The sequence below is a fragment of the Siniperca chuatsi genome, linkage group LG3, assembly GCF_020085105.1.
Source record: "Siniperca chuatsi isolate FFG_IHB_CAS linkage group LG3, ASM2008510v1, whole genome shotgun sequence".
Lineage (NCBI taxonomy): Eukaryota > Metazoa > Chordata > Actinopteri > Centrarchiformes > Sinipercidae > Siniperca > Siniperca chuatsi.
Genome location: NC_058044.1, coordinates 18,857,206 through 18,878,019, shown reverse-complemented (window position 1 = coordinate 18,878,019; position 20,814 = coordinate 18,857,206). Strand labels below are relative to the sequence as shown.

Sequence of the window (20,814 nt, the reverse complement as noted above, 5' to 3'; positions counted from 1 at the left end):
ATTTTGATTCATATCCAAGCCCTGTATAGGCACATTTTGTATTTTGTTTGTAGTTTACTTGTCAGGGACAGTACACATTAATCGACACTAGGCCTTCAACTAATGATTTTCATCATTGATTAATCTGTCAATTTTTTTTTCAACTAATTACCTGAAAGTTCAGTTTTTAAAATGTCTGAAAATAGTGAAAATGTCCATTACATTTGAATTAGCTTGTTTTGTCTGATCAGCAGACTAAAATCCAATGATTTTCAATTCACAATAATATAAAACAGAAAAAAGCAGCACATTCTCACATTTGTGAAGCTTGAACCAGCAAATGTTTGACATTTTTGCTTGATAAATTACTCAATTGTCGGACCACATTCGGATGCCATCATTTAGCTATTACTCTAAACACATCCCAACATATTTAGGCAAGATGATAACAGCTGATAAAATAAAAAAAAAGGACTGTCCAAGACACATTCCATTGTCAAGAGTATCACACAAACTCTAGAGGCTAGGATACAGTACAGGTAGAATTCAATACTGTAGATAAGCAAATGTACATGGTATAACTGTCCATTTTCACACCACAGTATACTGTGAAACCGGTTTAACGCTGCAACCCTAGAAAGTACTTTTTTGCAGTATGAGGATAGTGATTATTTTTGTGAAGCTCTGTGTTCTCGAGTTTGCAGCGAATTCAACATATCTCATGAGCAGTGGGCCAGTCTGAAAGAAAGTCATGTCCTTCCAGTTCTCAAGGATGAAGCACAATGGCTTATTGTACAAAACGTGTGTGTACATGTACATGCACTCTTTGCAGGATGGCCAGCAAATAGGAATAGGCGATTATTTTACACGGACATGGAGGTGACTGATTGTATTTGCACATTTTAGAGAGTGGTATCATTGATTTGTTATGACATAGTGCTGTACTATAGATTAGTGTCCATTGCGCTTAGTGAAGACTAAAAACATACACATTTGGTCCCTATGGCCCCCTCTAATAGTTTGCAGAAGCTGTCACTAAAGCTGAGCCAAAGGAAATACAGGCTGAAATGAAGCATTTAGTTTCCCTAGCTATCTAGCTAGTTTGACTCACGCCCACTGGAAACAGATCTTTGTAAAAAGGCTTTGTGTCTTATTCTGTCAGTCTGTTGACCTTTACGTCTTCCTTTCAGTCCTTTTAATCCCTTGCCTTTTTATTTCCTGCTGTCTTTAAACCAGCCCTTTTACACTGGCCTTCACTCATACTGCAAACTTTCTCTCTCTTCCTCTGTCTTTATCTCTAACTCACATGCGTGCCATTTTTCATTCTCATTTTATGTTTTTGACTTTCTTTTAAGTGGCTGGAAACATTTTTCCAGACACTGAGTGCACTTTGGCCAAGACTTACACATGGATCAAAAGGAAGGGGTTGAAAGTTTATAATCACAGTGTGTGTGTGTGTGTGTGTGTGTGTGTTTGCGAACATTTTTGTGTGGGATATAAATATTTTTTTTGTGCAGACAATGTGAATGTGCCTGAATGCCATACATGGGTAAAGTGTGTGATGCACATGGGTCTGCATAATTGTAATAATGAAAAAGTGAAGCACACTAAGCATTTGAGTTGAATCTTAGCCCTTCTCCTTCATGTTTTACTGATTACTCTTTCCCTTTCTTGTTGGACAGCTGAGAGAAGCTAGCAACAGAAAAAGAGAACCATTTGATGGAAGAAAAGAAAAAGAAAAAACAAGAAGAAAAGACCAAGACGGACGCTCAGAAAAAGGTGATGTTCACACAACATGGCTATTAAAGAAGCTGTGCATATCTATTTTGAGTCTACTAGCAGGCACTTAAGTTAGCACTGTATGTGTGTGGGTTATACAGTTAGTGTGTGTGTTTTTTTTTTTTTAAACCTCCAGTCTTTTCTAATCAATGACTTTTAATAAAATAGCTTTGGCTGATTTGTAGGCAGCAAACCAACAACTGACTTTGTTATGAATGGTTTGAGAAGATTCTATCACTTTACTCAGTAACATTAGCCCCTTTCATGTTGAATAAAGCTCTAGGTTTTTGTTATAATGCTTTTTTATTTACAGTTTTGAATTATTGTTGTTCACCCACACTGTATTAAGTTCCTAAGTCCATTTCTCTCTCTTTCCCTGCAGGCTGCTGATCAGAAACCCAAAGGTGAGTGTCATGATCAAGTAAACTGCACCCTCTCATCTACCTAATTTTCTAAAACTGCATTCCAACCACTGATGTACATTAATCAGCTCTGATTAACACACACTGACCTGTAAAGGCAGACACACACATATTATACACACATAGCATTTATTGTTCTTGTACACAGATGGACACACACAATTTGCACATGTGTGCACAATTGTGCTGTTTGACTCTGTTTTTCAGACACACACACACACACATGCACACACAGCAGAGCAAATACAGTGGAGTCTAATGCAGAGTGACGCCCAGTACGCCGGCAGCACACTGAGTGTGGTGTGGGTAGGGGTAGGGGGATGGGGTAAAGGGGCAAGGGAGAGGAGTAGTGGAATAAAAGAAGGGCATGGAGTTCAGTTGAAATGCATAGAGAGTAGGACTGAAAGAACAGTGTCCTCACATGACCTTGGTGTTCTCTTAAGAGGCTGAAATAGATTTTCTTGGTGTATTCCTGTAAAATTAGCTTTAGTTTCATTTGAATTTTCATTTTGTTTACAAAATACATTGTGTTGCCTCTGCTGCTCTCAATTGTCCCAGTGACAGAGACTTTTATTTGATTTGTGTGTTGCTGAGGCTAGAGATGTATACACATCTGTAATCATTTGATTTGTATACTTTTGGTTTCTGAATAGATTTAGAATCCAGAGTTAGGTTTGACATTGGCATTTAGTGGCAGGATTGTTGTCCTTTATTATTGTCTTTGCTTTTAAACCAGAATTTTCACATATAGCATCCTGCTTTGTTGTCTTTTCACCTGGCACCACTCTGGTGTTACTCCTGCATTTACAGTTGAGGCATGATAATATTAATGCAAAATGCTTGAAATAGGTTTTGTTATTACATGATTCGGTTTGGGTAAAGGCGGCACAGAATTTGAGCAAGGTGGCTAAATTTAAATCCTCCTGGTGTGTCTGTTTGCACCTATCCTCCCTCAATTTGAGCAGCAGCTTGGCCATCTGGGTGTAACTGTTGAGCTTCAACAAAGGTCACCACAGCTTGCCTTGAACTATGACCTGTCTATTTAATTACCCTCCACTGCCCTGACTGTGAGCTTGGCCTATTAACCAAGTTTCAAAGCCTCTGCACAAAGCTGCTTGTGATTAGAATAAGCATTTAATGCCACTGTTCTTGTACTTGAGTGGACATGCTTTTCTCAGAGGAAAAAATAAATCTGACTTCTCCAGGCTTTATTATGATTCAATCCAAAATGTGTACGATATCTGTATGTACAGTACTCTGACAAAGGGTCCTTGTCATAAATAGTCTTCAGAGAGCAACAGAAAACATTAGTAGAGAACAAGCAGGTTTATTAGTGTGCAGCGTCGTTTAAAAACAAAAACAAAAATAAACTTATTTACACCAGGCAGATTCGCTGAGCATGAATGCTCTTTTCCTGGGAACACCCTGCTTCATACTCACATAGTTAACATTCACACCTGGTAGCTGCCTTTTACAACCATAGTCGTATCTGTTGCCCACTGAACAGCTTCACTTGAGCAGTTGGGGTTTAAATGCCTTGCTCCATGGTGTGTTAGTGGTGGTAATGAGGCAGGGGTGAGGGCTGCTCTTTATTTGTCTACCTAGACTGTTGATTGAGAAATGCCTGGTGAGTTTTTTGTTATATAATTTAGCATGATGGACTGGACCAGGAGCTAGGAGAGGTTTGTGGTTGTCAGATGGTGGCAATCCACATGGCCCAAAGGATTGTGTGGGCAACAATAAATGTCATGCACTCTGAGTTGGGGCCTCTGCATGCCCTACTGTGTCTGTTTCTATCTATGTGTATGTATATGTGTATTGTCTGCACATATCTTGTATTTAAACATTCAGTTGTTTCTACAGTGCTGCCAAAGTATTACAACAGTGATTTTTCTTGCTCTGTACTGCAGCACGTTGGATTTGAAATGAAACAACTATGAGTTTAAAGTGCTGACCTTCAGCTTTAATTGAGGTTTTTATGTTGACAGTAGACAAACGGTTTAGGGTTGTGGCCATTTTTAAACATAGTCCTCCGATTTTAGTGGACTGAAAGTCATTGGACAACAAGTTACAGACATCAACATCTTCCCTGGTGATGCTCTGACAGGCCTGTGCTGCAGTTGTGCCATATTGCTTGTTTTGGGTGGGCGTCAGGTGACTGACTTTGGTTATAGTTTGGCTATAGAAAACCTCATTGTTGTCTGTGATCTATGTGCCTCTGCATTGTTCTAAAATGTAGGTAGTATATATAAAGCTCATATTCATTGTTTAATTTCAAATCCAATGTGCCGGGTAGAGCCAAAACAATGAAAAGTGTATCACAGCCCTAATACCTTCTGACTACAGTGTATGATGTGTGTATGTGGGCTGTACGAAGTGTTACTGGCAGGAGCGGCAAAGGAAATGCTGAGAGTAAGAGGGGAAATCTGCCTGTGAAAGAGGCCTATGGACAGGGGCACAGCTGAAAAGGAGGGATGAGGAAGGAAAGGAGAGGAAGAAAGAGGAAATGTAACAGGGCATTTTGGGGCCAGATAAAAGCAAAAATGAACGAAGGAAAGAGGACAGAAAGTAATGAAGCAGTGAGCACTTTAGACGAGTGCCAAAAATGACCGTCGGGAGTCAATGACAGTACTAATATAGAAGAGGACTATTTTATGGTATGTTTAATGAGAGATGGAGGGGAAAACGGACATAGAATGAGAAACTGATTGTGTGTATGTAGTCGGTACTCATACAGACAGAAAGATAAAGTAAGAAGGGGGGAAAAGGGCCTGTTTGAAGACTAATCGTTCAGTGAGCCATCAGGACCTCTGTGAGTTTGCTCATAACCTCCCATCTGCAATATCTTTTAAAAGGAAGGTGGCATCAACCGGAATGAGTTGAGTTTTAATGCATGACACTAAATAATAGAGGTGTGTGTATATGCGGGAGGAGAGAAAATCAGTATGCGATAGTGGTTTGTGTCTTTCCATCCATATCAGTGAATTCTGCCTTCCTTATACACTCTCAGAAATTCATAGACACATACACATGCACACCACCTCCCCCCATCCTCAATGCCTTTTTCTGCTTTCCTCTCTGCAGGCCTCCTTGGTCCCAGGCATTTCAATTTGTTTGCGGTAATCGATGTCGGCCTGGCGCGTTCATATGTATGAAAATGAGATAAAGCTTCAGCACAGTGGAATTAACTTCTCTGCCCCCCATTAGGCATGGAGCTTCACCGAACGCTGGGTTGCAGGAGGCAACTGCCCCAACCCACCTCCCCCACACACACAGGCTGGACCTCTGATGCAGGGCCCTCCCACCCTTCCTCCCTCCTAGTCCCCATTACCTCAGAAGGATGCTGATTATTCACCCCCAGCACACACGCAGCTTCATCACAATCTCTGCCACCACTGCAATCACAATCAGTCAGTTTGACTGCTACACATACCTACCAACCTTGAGAAAAACATGCACATGCCAAGACACACACACACGCAGAGGAGTGCAGGAAGAGCGAACGTATCTGATGCAGATCCTAGATGCCCACAGTCATATAAGACATGCACATTCCTCCCTCCAGTGACTCTGAGCCTTGCGATCTATTCTCTGAAGCAAATGCTTACATTGTGGAATTGCAAAGGAGCAAAGGCAATAATATACAAGCCATGGTGGCTCTCATTTCATTTCACCCTCGATATGCTTGGCTCCGGCGACCACATCTGAGGAGAAACATATTTACACGGTGTCACCACGGTGATAACAGCATTATATTTTTCAAAGTGGCGAGAGACGCACATAAACACAAGTGTGTCATATAATTCTGTATTGGATTAATTTGCAATTTCACATGCTATTAATTGCGTCAACACTTTTGAAAGGGAATTTCATGAATCGCAATCTAATTAGAGGCTAATTTACTTTAGCATTCAGGCTGCTTTTCTCTTCTGTTAACCACATTTATAAACACTCAAATGAATTAATAGTGAATAGCTCGTGAATTACGTCCTGTGGATTTATGACTGCCAAGCATAATTGTTTTTCCTCAACCCCCCGTGTGCTCACCCCGCATGCATGTCAAGTGCTAAAGGAGAGTGAGGGATGGAGGGAGAGACAGGGGGCAGAGAGAAAGGAAACAAGAGGGGCGCACAAACTCAAACAATGCTTTTCCTCTCTGTGTATTCATGTTGTATGATCACTCACAAGCTGCTGACAAGAGAGCCCATTCTGTGCCTCATTCCCCTCCCCCATCATCTCTTCCCCCAGCAGTGAGCTGCTTCATGTCACATATCAGGCAGATTAATAGGATGTAGCTCAACTGATATGAATGACAGTTCAGTCTGTGCTTTGAGGCCAAGGTATTCACGTATATGTGTCTGTAAGGTTCAAAGACTGCCTGTATGCCTGCATAAGGTGTTCATCTTGCTCTTTCCTTAAGCCATTGTCAAACAGCCGTTAGACCTCAGTGGATAAAACCAAAATATCCAGATACCATATTACTCTACCAGTTTGACCTGATGAGATTGTTTCTATTAATTGTATATAGTGTAAGGTTATAATGCCTTGGAATATTAGTCATATTAATATGAGACCTACTAAATTCACATTTGGACCGCAAATGAGTGGTTCTCCAATTGTCTACTGTGTTCCAGGTGTGAATGTGGACTGTGGGAGACGATATTTCTCATGTGGGTGTCGGGCTTAAAAAGTTTAAGATACCATCATGCTACATTTCTATCAAATTCAAAAGACATGTATCCTCAGGCAGTTGTTGCCTGCTGGCACTGACCTCGGATGACTTTACCCTACTATTAGGACTAAAAAGCAAAAAGGGTTTCTAGGGTAACTCATAATCTAATAAAAACAGGCCAGAGAAGCAACAACCGTGACTTGAGAGAGAGAAAAAAAGAGCTTGGCATGGAGAGGGGGTGGGGGCATTAATTAGAGAGAGAGAGGGTGGAAGAGGCGTGGTATGGGAAGAGGTCACAGGGGGTCACGAGGTAAATGGAGGTACGTTAGGCGACTGTCAGTCTCTATAGCAACAGCCCGTTATAGGAAGGGTGAGGGGTGAGAAATTTTGCCTTTTATTTTGTGTGTGAGTGAGGGTGTCTGGGTGTCTGTTTTTCCCTACTAATACTGACAGATGGGATCTCATAGAGACACACCCACTTGACCCTCCCTTCTGCGCATAAGCACACGCACATACATTTGCCTTGTGTGACTAAAAGGTCCTCTTGGTTATCATGTCAAAACGGTCTCATTTCTGCATGCTCCAGTAGTTCCAACATCAGTCATTTTAGATAATTATTACAGTTGCAATATTCTTCAAATCCCCTTTTATTTAACTTGTTTAGCAGTAAGGTTTCACAGTAACACACTACATAGTGTTGTGAAATTTCAATACAAAAGGGATTAGTGTCACTGTCACTTCCAAATGAATATTTATTTATAAAATTGTTTAGTCGTCAGGATCTGCTACCTTTTCCAGGATAACGAGAATATAGTCACCAATTTTGTGGATTATAGACCAAAAGTATTGAGTAGTGTAATGAGTAAAACTTCCATGGAAGGGATAAGCAATCTTGTTGCTATTGAAATGAGTAAGGAGCCCAAATCTGCTTCAACAGAGAATCTGCAGAAGGAAATGAGAGGTGTGATATAGAAAAGGTCGTGAACTCCAAACTCATAATCATTTTCAGTGTGTGCACTTCATGCAGCCGCCAAACCCTGCGTACATATTGTTTTGATGCTGTTTCTTGAACAAAATTGAATGGACCTTGTTTCATTATTTTCACTAATGCATGGACATGTTTCTTTAGTTTGTTTTGATAAGCTAAAAGAAAACATTGATGCACACAATTTTATACCTACTGTATACAAAACCACGTGAAAAGCAGCATGCATAAAAATGTTGTACACAGATGTAAACCCACTTTAAAACAAGCTGTATTTCCCGTACCTTCCCTACCTCTTAGCTCTTAGGATTAAGAAATAAACCATTGTGTAGGGCATATAGGCCTGTGTGTTGTGTCCATCCCTCCCCCTTCTATAAACATGGCTGCATAATAAAGTGGCCCTGCAGACAATAGACAGAAGAGATGTGAGAACCTGCGCTGCCTGGCACTAGGCTCTCGGAACTAATCATAGTTGTTCTTTACAATAACAGATACCCTACCTTCTTGCCCATTCTGCTTTGTTCATGAACTCTATATCTGATTCCCTCTATGTATTTCCCTCTGCCTTGTATACTTTTAATTAATTAATACATTTTTTTGCTTCTTCTATATCTAGTAGTGTTAATGTCTAATGTGGTTGGACAGATAGCTGTAGTCAAAGAATAGGGTTTTCACTTTTATGGTCAGAGGATGATTACTAATCATTTAAATGAACTCATCATAAAGTCAAATTGTCTGCTTTGTCAGTTAATTTTTGGAAAATGTCAGTTAGTAGATTTCTTAAAAAGGTTCCTGTAGATATTTATAAAATATGTTTGATATTAGAAGCTGACAATTAGAAGTCATAGAAAGAAACACCTACAGTAAGGGCTTAATATGCAGAGAAACCCTGTTTCAGATGCAATTAACTTGCAACTTCACTAATCTACTGTGTGGATGTCTTTGCCTTTCACTGGCAGTGAGTGTAACCAGTATACGCTCATCTAAGGCATTTCCCCACTTTCTCCATTTTTTTCCTTCGTAATCTTTTTCTATAAAGCCCACCCCCCACCTCTTCTAAAGCACCTACACATTTGTAATGGATTCTTCCTCAAAATCCTCCTCAAAATAAAAGACATGTCTCAGTAAATGTATTTTTGTAAGTGTGTTTATGTTCAAGGCAGAGGGGAGCTGTGTCACATACTATTCTTCTCACCTCTTACAGATTCAGACTACCATTTTTTGCTGTCTCATTTGTGTGTGTGTATGTCTACATACACACACTCCTTCCCTCCCAGGAGAACATTAATTCTCACTGATATACTTGTTAAATACAGATTATACCATAGATGGTTACATATTACCCAGCTGGATAGTGTTATAGCAGCACTTTTTTTAGAAAAATGACAGATCATTGTAGCTTTTTTGCGAGTATAGAATAATGTTATTGAACAGATTTGTGACAATGTGGTTTTAAATAAGTCTTTAAATAATTCTTGTGCAGAAGAAATTAGATGTGGCAATCTGCAACATAAGGAGTTGCAGAATGGATACACTCTTGTTACTACAACAACGCAAACACAGGCTGTATGAAGCAGGGTGTGTTAGAGGCATGCTTGCGCTAAGGGACTAGTGTGTCTGTCTGTGTCTGTCTTCTGGGTTTATCTGCTTCCTGTACCAGACTGTCAGCAGAAATAAACAGTGAGCTGACTAACACCATATGTGTCTTTTTGACCAAATTGTTCTGGGAACATCCCTGGAGCTCAGGAAGTTCCTTTAGCGAGTTTGTGTGTGTTTATGAATTGATTTGGCAAATTTGACAGCTAACAGATTAAAAAGGAATGCCTTTCTTTGAGACAGCAAACTATTGTGTGACTGTGATGTTTGTCAGAAAGGAGATGTGCAGAGGTGGAGAAGGCGATTGAAAGAGGCAGAAAGCCAAAATGCCCATTTTAAAGTAGGTCACCTGCGAAATGTTTTTAGTGATTCATTTTCTGCTTATGTATGTAACCACACCAAAACAATTAGCAGATTCAGTCAACTTTCAGTTTTGTTTCTTGCTTGTCAATTAGTCAGGACTAGGCTACATTAACATACAATAAAATTCCCTTCCCTAGGTCTGATTCTAGCAACAACCATTACGTGCTTGTAATCTGAATGAATTCTGCATACAAACTTTCCCAGCTGTCAGGCTCCTGTTTGAGCAGTGAGCAACATGTAGAACTAGAACTAAGTTTAAACATTCTGAGTTCTTTAAAAGGTTACTGGGTTTCTTAAAAAGTTTTGTCACTACAGTCTATAGTAACACCTAACAGGAGGAAAGAAAAAGAGATATGGGGGCAGAGAGGACTTGGTGGGGGCGCATCTATAGCAGCATCTATTCACCATCCTGCTGTCTGATTGGTCGAGGCAGCGTCAGGCGGGCCGAGCTGAATTTAATCAGATGTGCGTCACCAGCTACAGTTCCAAGGCAGCTAGATATTGCTGGAGGAAGGTAGCCCCCCCCCAATTGGAAAAAGGCGAGTGCAAAGAACTGTGAGAGTGTCCTTTTGCGTGTATGTGTATATAGCATTTTTATCTTTTCTAGAAACATGTAAAGGTTGTCATCATCATCGATAGAAAAGAGACACTTATGAGGAGTTGTTCATGCAAATTCGAGTTGCCTACATATCACTGCTGTTTCTGTGTGTCAGCAGGTAGGCAGCCAACTGGATTAGTGTTGTGCTCACTGAGAGGGCCTCTGTTTTTAGCCGTGCTTTTAGACAGGCTCTTGGCAGGCACAGTGAATACCTCTGTGCTCTGAATTTACTTTAACCTCCTGTGTGGCAGCTTTGGTCTGTGTGTGCGTGTCACTGTGTGGTTAATTGCCAGCATTGCAGTACAGGACTGTTGTAGGAATAGTTCAGAATCAACACGTTGTTTCTATGCCATCTATTTCCCACACACACAACCTGTGTCTTTCTCTTTACCTCCCTTGAGTGAAGGCAGTCTCAGCTGTTGTGTAGAACGGCCATATCTATCTAGGGACTATAGAAAACAACATCATCAACTGTATTCATCATGTATTTACCCATGGACCAATAAACTGTAATTCACGGCAGCTCTTAAGTCACTAGCTGTTGGCAGCCAGTATGAAAGCAGCTATTTCTGTGCACCAGGGAACTCTCAGGTAGAGTACTGCTATACCAGATCTAGTTCAGTTTCCCTCTCCACCTAAACTCACACTCCAACATCCTCTTCAGCTTCCTCAATAAGAATTATTCACTGTATAGGTCAGACAGTTTTTTTGCAGCACCCTGGAGAGGAAACTTTAGCCAAGCCAATCTGTTTGGATGCTAGCTATCCAGGTCCTGCTAATAATAACACCTTTCAGGCTAACACTCAATTAGACAGCTGGCTGGTCACTGCAACCACAGGGAAAGGGGTCAGGCTGAGGCCAAACCAGCAAGGAAAGGTGTGTGTGTTGGGGGGGGGGGATAGAGTGTAATGAAGAGGAAAAGAGGTGTTTGTGTGTGTCGGTGTTCAGTCAGCAGAAGAAATATGACCTTTTCATGAAATGCGTCTGGGCCAGTAACATATGTTCTGGCTGCATTAGGCAGTTAACTTAAAGGGATGGTCCACACTAACAAACGGTGCAGATAAAGAGATTCAATTATTAACACCTGCTGAATATCATTAACTGTACTCCTGTTCCATCGCATACTGCTAGAATTGATAGATGGCCATTTTCTGTGTTATCACAACATGTGCAGTTCATATAGTAATGTAAAAGACACAATTTGGGCTACCAATGAATTAAACTAGACTAACGCTCAGGAAAACCTCACTGTTTAGAGAGAGAAAAAATTCTACTATTTTTTTTGTCACCCGTTGTCCAGTGTCAGCACTATCCAGCCAAATATAATTTCTGTTATTTAAAGGACTAATAGTGAGTTAACCCAGACATTAATACCTTGCTACCTGCATGTGTCTTTCTGTGTGTGTATGCCTGTGTATTGTATCCATCCAGTGCCAGAGCCTGCTCCCACTAAGCCCAGTCTCGGCCCACCCCACCACCTCCACCCCGCCAGCCCCACGCTGCCCCTCTCCTCCTCCTCCTCTTCTTCTGGCAATGGCAAGCGTGCCTCCTCCAGTAGCCAACTCCCAACTCAGACTCCCCCTCAGCAGCAGTGCCAGTTGTCCTCTGCCAGTGCTCGCTACCCGCCCAGAGAGGTGCCCCCACGCTTCCGCCAGCAGGAGCACAAGCAGCTACTGAAGAGAGGCCAGCCACTGCCTGCAGGAGCACTCAGCGCTCTCACCCTCTCCTCCTCCTCTTCCTCCTCCTCTTCGCCCTCATCATCTTACTCTTCTTCTACGACTACCAGCAGCACTACCCCAAACTCTGCCACGTCCACTGCGGGCAAACGCCACCCAGGTTTGTGTCAATACAGCAATAAAATTTCCCTGGAATAGATTCCTGATTGTTTGTTTTTTTGTTATCGTTTTTTTTCATTTCGATGCCTTTGTGGTGGCTGTGTGCAAATAGTTTAATCTTAAAACTTATTTCAGTTTGATTTTGTTTTTCATTTTTGTGCATGTTAGCTGTATTTTGGCTGCATGTTTAGTGACATTTCACTTGGCAAGCTTAGTAAACCGACTTTTTAATCTAACATTCTGCTTCAACCATTGTTATTCTCACTTTTATTTTCCCAAATTTTGTGAGACAAATGTAACATGTTAGGAATTATAATTATAGCCATCATTTAGCTTCATTTCAGAGTTTATTTTCAGTTACTCTTGGCACAGATACAGTGGTATGCAAAGCAGCATTGACAGTTTTACTGCATTGTAGGCACAATAAATTATAGTGATTATAATTGTAGTTTAACAGCACACTTTTACTTCCTGTCAGTATAAATAATGATGAGATACAGCTCCTAAATTTTGTGGGAAGCCTATCTAAATTAAAGCCAAATTAAAATTAAGACTCAAGTCTAAGCTCTTTTCAAATGGCTGCTGCCCTTGGTCTTCCCTTTTTCCTTTCTTTGGCCTTCTGAAAGAATTCGAGTAGCTGTATGCTTGTTTCCAAAGTAGGTCTGTGCTATTAGAGTATGCAAGTCTGGATCCCGGAGCTTATAACAGTGGCAATGACGCCCAATTCTTTCAAAGCCTTGGAAAATCTTGTTTAGATGTTTTAGTCTAAGTTAGAAGAACATGGTTCAGTTGTTTAGGCCTCTGGATGCTCATTTTCTTGAATCACAAGACCACACACACACACACACACACACACACACACACACGTATACACACACACACACACACACACACACTCAGACCTATGTAGCTAGCAGTAGTTTTTTAATGAACTCACCGGGGGCCAAGATCACTAATACTGAACCTGCCTTAAAGTGCTCAATGTGCGGTGGCTTGTGCGTATTTGTATGCAAGTGATGTGTTGATAAAGGATGGCCGTAAGTTATTTATATCATTATTACAGCTGTATTTCTCTCAGTTTATGGACATTACGGTTTCTTTTCTCATGCACACTCCCCAAGATTTGTTTATTTCCATTTTTATTTTTGTGTTATCCTGAACACATCCTTCCATTCTATTAAAGGTTTTTCTGGGGGGGGGTTGTTGTTGTTGGGGCTTTTTTTTGTCTGTAAGGCAATCATAACCATCTGTTTAATAATGTACCCAGACACAAAGATGGCAGCACCTCACATCCTCTAACATAACACACTGTAACTTTGAACACATAGATGTGAGGAAATCTCTATAGCACACCACACAATGTTTTCATGTTCAGGTTTTTGAGCAGGAGTTAGCGCAAGTATCTGCTTGCATCTTTGTTGAGTTTCTCTTCTCTCTCTTTTTGTCTTTGTTTCTTTTCATCAATGCTCCTTTACTGCTCTGTGTTGCCTTTCATTACTGACTCAACATTTGCTGGGAGAACGCCGGGCACTCAGTAAACAAATCTGCAGCAGCTGTGTTGCCTGACTAGCTAGTTAGCAAACTACAGTCCTCTGCATCAGAGGCAACTGGTCCTTGTATACTCTGTCTAGTCGCCACTGTTCTTGTATTTGGGCCTTTGCCACCACTCATAGCATCAAATAAAAGCTTAAAGGGACAGTTCACCCCAAAATCAAAAATACATATTTTTCCTGTTACCTGTACCTTTATCCATCTAGATTGTTTTGGCTTGAGTTGCCGAGTTTTGGTGAAATCGACCATAGAGATTTTTTTTTAATATAATGGGACTATATGACAAGATAATCCACAGACCTTGTGAGCAGTTTCATGAAAGAAAATAGTTTGAAATAATGAAACGGCTCACAACAAATTTCTGGATAATCTTCTGGTTCGTGATTTCTGGAAAGAGACACTGCTGTTTTTGGTGCTTTGAGCAGTACAAGCAGAGTACCATATAGTCCCATTTATATTAAAAAAAAAAAAATGCAGACATCTCTACGGCTGATATCTCCAAAACTGGGCAGCTCACACCAAAACAATCTAGATGGATAAATAGCACTACAGGTAAGAGGACAAATACGTATTTTTGAATTTGGGGTGAATTGTCCCTTTAAAGCCTGTGTACTCGCCTGTGTACTTAGTGAATGCCTGTTTTTTGCAAGTTGTGCCTCATTTACTAGTCCCTAGTAGTTTTATGGGCTATATTAATGAAAACGGTTGTGAATTAGTCTTTCTTGAAATCCGCATTTCACAAACAATATTTAAACATGAATACTGAGACCGATTTGTTTTATCCTGGAATTTTTTTATTGATTATTAGTTCAAAAGCGGAAACTTCCAATTTCTATTATTATATTATGATATTTCCCTCTGTGCTCAGCTGTTTAGTGCAGGGTTTCCTCAGCAGTGGGCTAGGATCTAAATTTGGCTGCAGCCTTAACTCACTCAAGAGAAGCAATACCTCTTAGCCTTAGATTTAAAAGAATATATATCTCCTTTTGGCTCTAGATAAGTTGAGCTCCCCCTGGTTGAGTGTATTAACCTATAATGTCCTTATTATTATCCTAGTCCAGCAATTGTTGTCCTGTTTGGCCTTTACCTCGCCCTGGTTTTCCCAGGGGCCTCTCAGTACAACACAGCCTGTGGTAGAGTAGACATTGGCTGGGTTTCTACCCCATTCTCCTCTTGTTCTTGTCCCAAGGGCTTCCCCTTCACAGCCTGTTCTTTCCTGTCTGCTCAGCTAATAGCCTCAAGCTAGTGGCCCAGTTGTTTCAATGATTCTGGCATACATAATTTAGAGAGTGGACATTATAGTTAAACTTACAATTCTGCATTTGAAGATTTACTTTGTGGTAGAAGAGCTTGATCATTTTTTTTATCTTTAAATTTACACAGATAATAGTACCACACCAGGTCCTGCTCTTGTAAGTACCAGTCCCGGCTGCAGTGGTTGTGTTTGTAGCAATATTAAGAATCTGAATTGGAGTTCCAACAGATCACCTCATTTATGCATGACTTATATTTTTGCAACACTGTTTGCAACTCTGAGTTTTGAACTTACTCAAATAAACAAATGGAATTAAGTTAATAATCAAGTCAAGAACTATGTACATCATTAATATAGGTGTAACATAGATAAATGTGTATAACTTTTAACAACAGTATCATGTTATGTTCGTGTATAATTGTATGTACCCTGCCTGCACTTTTTTTTTGAGTAGCATAAAATGACCTATACAACAAAATCTCATTATACAACCCTGTGTTGTAAAATGATCAATAAATCTGTCTTGTATCTTCAAGTACAGAAACAAAGTTTTTTTTCCGCAGTGTAACTGTACTGTTTCTAGGACACATTTCAGACCTCTTTGGTGAGGTTATTGTGGCCCAAAGGGATGTGATGATGTGACGGTTCCTTCAGTCAGATAACACAAACACTTTTGTACTTGTGCACATGCAAACACGTGCACATGCAAACACATGCACATACATGTAGTGGCTGTGCAGCAGTAAGTGCACAGTAGTCTGACCTAGTTGTGTCCTCTCAGATCTGTGTTTTCCTTGCAGGCCAGCTGGCTCAGAGTTTATAGGGGAATGTATACACACACACACACACTTGATAAGCCAGCAGTACTGCAGTGTTATTGGGTAGATGTCCTAAAGTGGTTAAATGCATTTCTTCTGACCCTTTGTTTTTGGTTACTAATTTCATTTAGAGGCCATATTTAATTTGCGATGTATAACATTCCAACAGGCTCTCCACACACCACCCCATCCCCAATGTCTGAAAGGCAACTCCCTCTAGATTCAAGGGCATTCACACCAATCCCACGTAACCTCTGCTCTCCGAACCCCATTTAATTGTCCCAAACACCAGACAGAGATCCCCTGTCCCCCTCTCCCCCCTCTGTCGCACCCACCATCCCCATCTCTCCAGCTGACGGGGGACCATTAAGTAGTCCGGAGCAGCCATCAGCCGTCCAGACAGGCTCCCCAGTAGCAGGTGCTGGAGTGGGAGTCTCTTAAAACTGTGGGAACTGCAGCCCAACAGCTGTTTGCTGGTCACCCAGACAGGGCATCTAGCCAGAAGGCACTCTGCTGGGTGCTGTTAAAACACTTGGCCCTTTCATTTGGGCCCTTTTTGATTTGCAGGTAAAGCAGTTGGGTTTTTAGGCATATCTTATTGAATGCTTAGTGGAGGTGGAACAGAGTGTTGCTTTTAGTAAAAAAGAAAAAAAATGTAAGGCAGAAACTGTAATGTTTAAAATATTGGGTTGTCTTTTTAAAACAATTTCCTAATTTTAAAACATGTAATGTTCTTCAAGTATCATCTCATGAAAGATTGTACAAATTAAAATGTAAAAATAACTACCACTTAGATCTTGGTTTTTTGTATGATTTTAAAATCATCAAATAATCACAAGACTACTTGGCCCTAATGAATCCAGGGAGGTATAGACAGCCCCATGTGCTCAGGCTGAGACACATATGCACACAAGTGAGAGAACCCCCTAGTGGCTTCATTAATCCAGCCTCTGTCAGGGAAACCAGAGAAGTCACCACGGTCTCGCTCTCCTATTTTCTCTCCTCTCAGCAGAGGTAAACAGACACGAATGATGAGCTTTTTAAACCCTCCTGTGACCATACCCTCAGTCTTTCTTTTTCTTCCTGCTTCCGGAAAAACAAGTACATGCCTTCTTTGATCCGAGTGGGCGTAAAGCACCCTTCAAAGAGCGATGTAGAGGGTCTATTTGGGGACAAAAGACTACTAAACATCCCCTTCTGCTCTGTTTCTGGTGTTATGTCACCCCACAGTGCACTCCGAGAGAGCCAAGCGTAGTCTTCGGCTCACAGTCAAACTAAAGAATCCATTTATTGCCACACCATCTTTCTTGGTCTGTTCATGCTTTCTCTTTCACAGTGTCCCTTTCTTTTCCCTTGACATTGCAAGTGCCAACCCCTCCCCCCAGACTTTCCTGCATCTCTCCCTGCCACCCTGCCTTTCATTTCATTCAAAGGGGTAGGCATTTATTTCTTGGCTACCTGCCCATTTCTGTGATGGCAGGTTGTCTCATTATCAGAAGCTCATCTCTTGCGTATTTCTGCTTCAACTGTAGCAAGCTGGCATCACAGCTTCAACTTGTTGTTGCCGTTGTTTAATGCCACTTTTTCAGTACTAGCACTGCTGGTGTGCTCATCATTAGGACATTTTTGTTATTATTTAGCTCTAGTCCAGGTTTTATTTAGAGAGCAAGCCTGTATCTGCATGCATGGACTTGCACGTACATGCACACAAAAAGGCAGCCTTGCTCCCTGTTGGAAGCATGAGGGAGCCATAGAGGGCCCCTTAGTTTTTGTCTTTGACCCTTTTTTATTCAAAGCGTAATCAGAGACTGCCCTCCTAATTGCAACCAGAATGAAAGCAGCTCCACATTACTGACACATGATTGCAAATGGTGGATGGAAATAATTGTCCCCTTTTCTTTGTTTTTCATGTTCAGCTTGCTTTTGTCTCCCTCCTGCCAAATCACTGCTTTGCCAAGAATCAGCAAGACCTTTCTGTTGGAATGTCTGGGGAGGGAGTTGAAAGGGAAACAATCGAGGCATGTTGAGGTGAAAAGAAAAAGAGGCTGTTCTGTATTAGTCCACACATGCACAGATCTACATATTTATAGAGGTAGACACAATAGCATTAGCACCTATATAGTATAATGCAATCCAATCCAATAGTCCGGTGATAAAAATTTGTTTTGTGGAGCTCATAATGTTCCATTTGTATTGAGGCAGATACCCACATTTGCACACAGGTACACAAATGCCTGCGCACACTGCAAAAACTGTAGGTCCAAGATACAACTCAGTTTATTGGTGTAGATTGCCACAGACATACTTAGAGGATGTCTGCTGTTTCCCATCCTTGCATGGATCTGTGAAAGCACTCAGAGTGGCGCTGGTGCACCTCTCCTCAGGTATTTTTCCACTCTTTCTCTCACTGACCCCTTTTTTCCACCGGAGGCAACGCACACTTGTTTTTTCTTTCCTTTTTGTTTTATGTGGGGTTTTTTGTTTAAAATTTGGTTTGTTCATAGTCTCTGTGACAGGAGTGATAAAAAGATGGCTGCTTTTCAGACTTTGATTAACTTATCATGTAACCTATTTTTACACTCTTCAGGAAACAAAATGTGCAAATGAGACTGAGACAAAGAAGGAGAGAGAGAGAGGAAGATACACCGGGTGGGTGAGGGGTTGACCGAACATAATTTTCCTGAGGCTGCAGTCTCGGAGCTTCTTGGCTGTTCAGGTCTGATAAAATGGTGCTCCTCTTTGCTCGGAAAGCTAGCATTGACAGAGCTGGGACAAAGCAGAAACAGAGTATCATCAGTGGCTTTTAATGATGCTGTCATTGTTCTTTCTCTGCGTTTAGAAAGCAAAACACCCTACAAGCCACTGAGAGCTTGCAGTGGTAACTGAAAAGACCAGCTGTTTGGATTTTGTTTCATTTTTTTCTTTACAACTTGACTGGGTGGCAAGCAGGCATGCACCAAATCAATAGATTTGAAATAGTGCCAAACCAGCCTTTCATGGAACAGGGACACTTTACACACATAATTGTGGTGAAACTCAAACCTCATTCAGTGTCGAAGGCAGTGATATTTGACACCTAAACACCTAAATTTAGATGCATTTAAAATGTAAGCAAGACTTTCAAGACTTTCACAGCAAGACTATCCCTCCATGTCAAAACACTAAGGAGGAAGTAATCAAATATTGGAACCTCTTCGACCCAACTGTTCAGTGAATACAGTAGTTCAGTTATTGTGACATCTCTAGCATTCACTACTTTCCTATAGACAAAAATAAAATCAATGTATCTATATATATATATATATATATATATATATATATATATATATATATATATATATATATATATATATATATATATATATATATATATATATATATATATATATATATATATATATATAATGTATATATATATATATATATATATATATATATAATGTATATATATATATATATATATATATATATATATATATATATATATATATATATATATATATATATATATATATATATATATATATATATATATATATATATATATATATATATATATATATATATATATATATATATATATATATATATATATATATATATATATATATATATATATATATATATATATATATATATATATATATATATATATATATATATATATATATATATATATATATATATATATATATATATATATATATATATATATATATATATATATATATATATATATATATATATATATATATATATATATATATATATATATATATATATATATATATATATATATATATATATATATATATATATATATATATATATATATATATATATATATATATATATATATATATATATATATATATATATATATATATATATATATATATATATATATATATATATATATATATATATATATATATATATATATATATATATATATATATATATATATATATATATATATATATATATATATATATATATATATATATATATATATATATATATATATATATATATATATATATATATATATATATATATGTATATATATATATATATATATATATATATATATATATATATATATATATATATATATATATATATATATATATATATATATATATATATATATATATATATATATATATATATATATATATATATATATATATATATATATATATATATATATATATATATATATATATATATATATATATATATATATATATATATATATATATATATATATATATATATATATATATATATATATATATATATATATATATATATATATATATATATATATATATATATATATATATATATATATATATATATATATATATATATATATATATATATATATATATATATATATATATATATATATATATATATATATATATATATATATATATATATATATATATATATATATATATATATATATATATATATATATATATATATATATATATATATATATATATATATATATATATATATATATATATATATATATATATATATATATATATATATATATATATATATATATATATATATATATATATATATATATATATATATATATATATATATATATATATATATATATATATATATATATATATATATATATATATATATATATATATATATATATATATATATATATATATATATATATATATATATATATATATATATATATATATATATATATATATATATATATATATATATATATATATATATATATATATATATATATATATATATATATATATATATATATATATATATATATATATATATATATATATATATATATATATATATATATATATATATATATATATATATATATATATATATATATATATATATATATATATATATATATATATATATATATATATATATATATATAT

At 37.7% G+C, this 20,814-nt stretch overlaps 1 protein-coding gene across 3 annotated transcripts in view; it reads left to right on the top strand.

The window, feature by feature from the left end:
* The window catches only part of tnrc6c2 (trinucleotide repeat containing adaptor 6C2), a 67,286-nt gene that overhangs the window by 15,521 nt on the left and 30,951 nt on the right, over window positions 1-20,814 (top strand). For 2 of the 3 annotated variants that reach the window (XM_044189031.1, XM_044189032.1), the window contains 3 exons: window positions 1,662-1,758; window positions 2,141-2,162; window positions 11,826-12,230. In XM_044189031.1, coding sequence (XP_044044966.1) covers window positions 1,699-1,758; window positions 2,141-2,162; window positions 11,826-12,230 — 487 coding nt within the window. In that variant the 5' untranslated portion in view covers window positions 1,662-1,698. The remainder of the gene's footprint in view (window positions 1-1,661; window positions 1,759-2,140; window positions 2,163-11,825; window positions 12,231-20,814) is intronic. The other variant, XM_044189033.1, reaches the window with a different exon arrangement.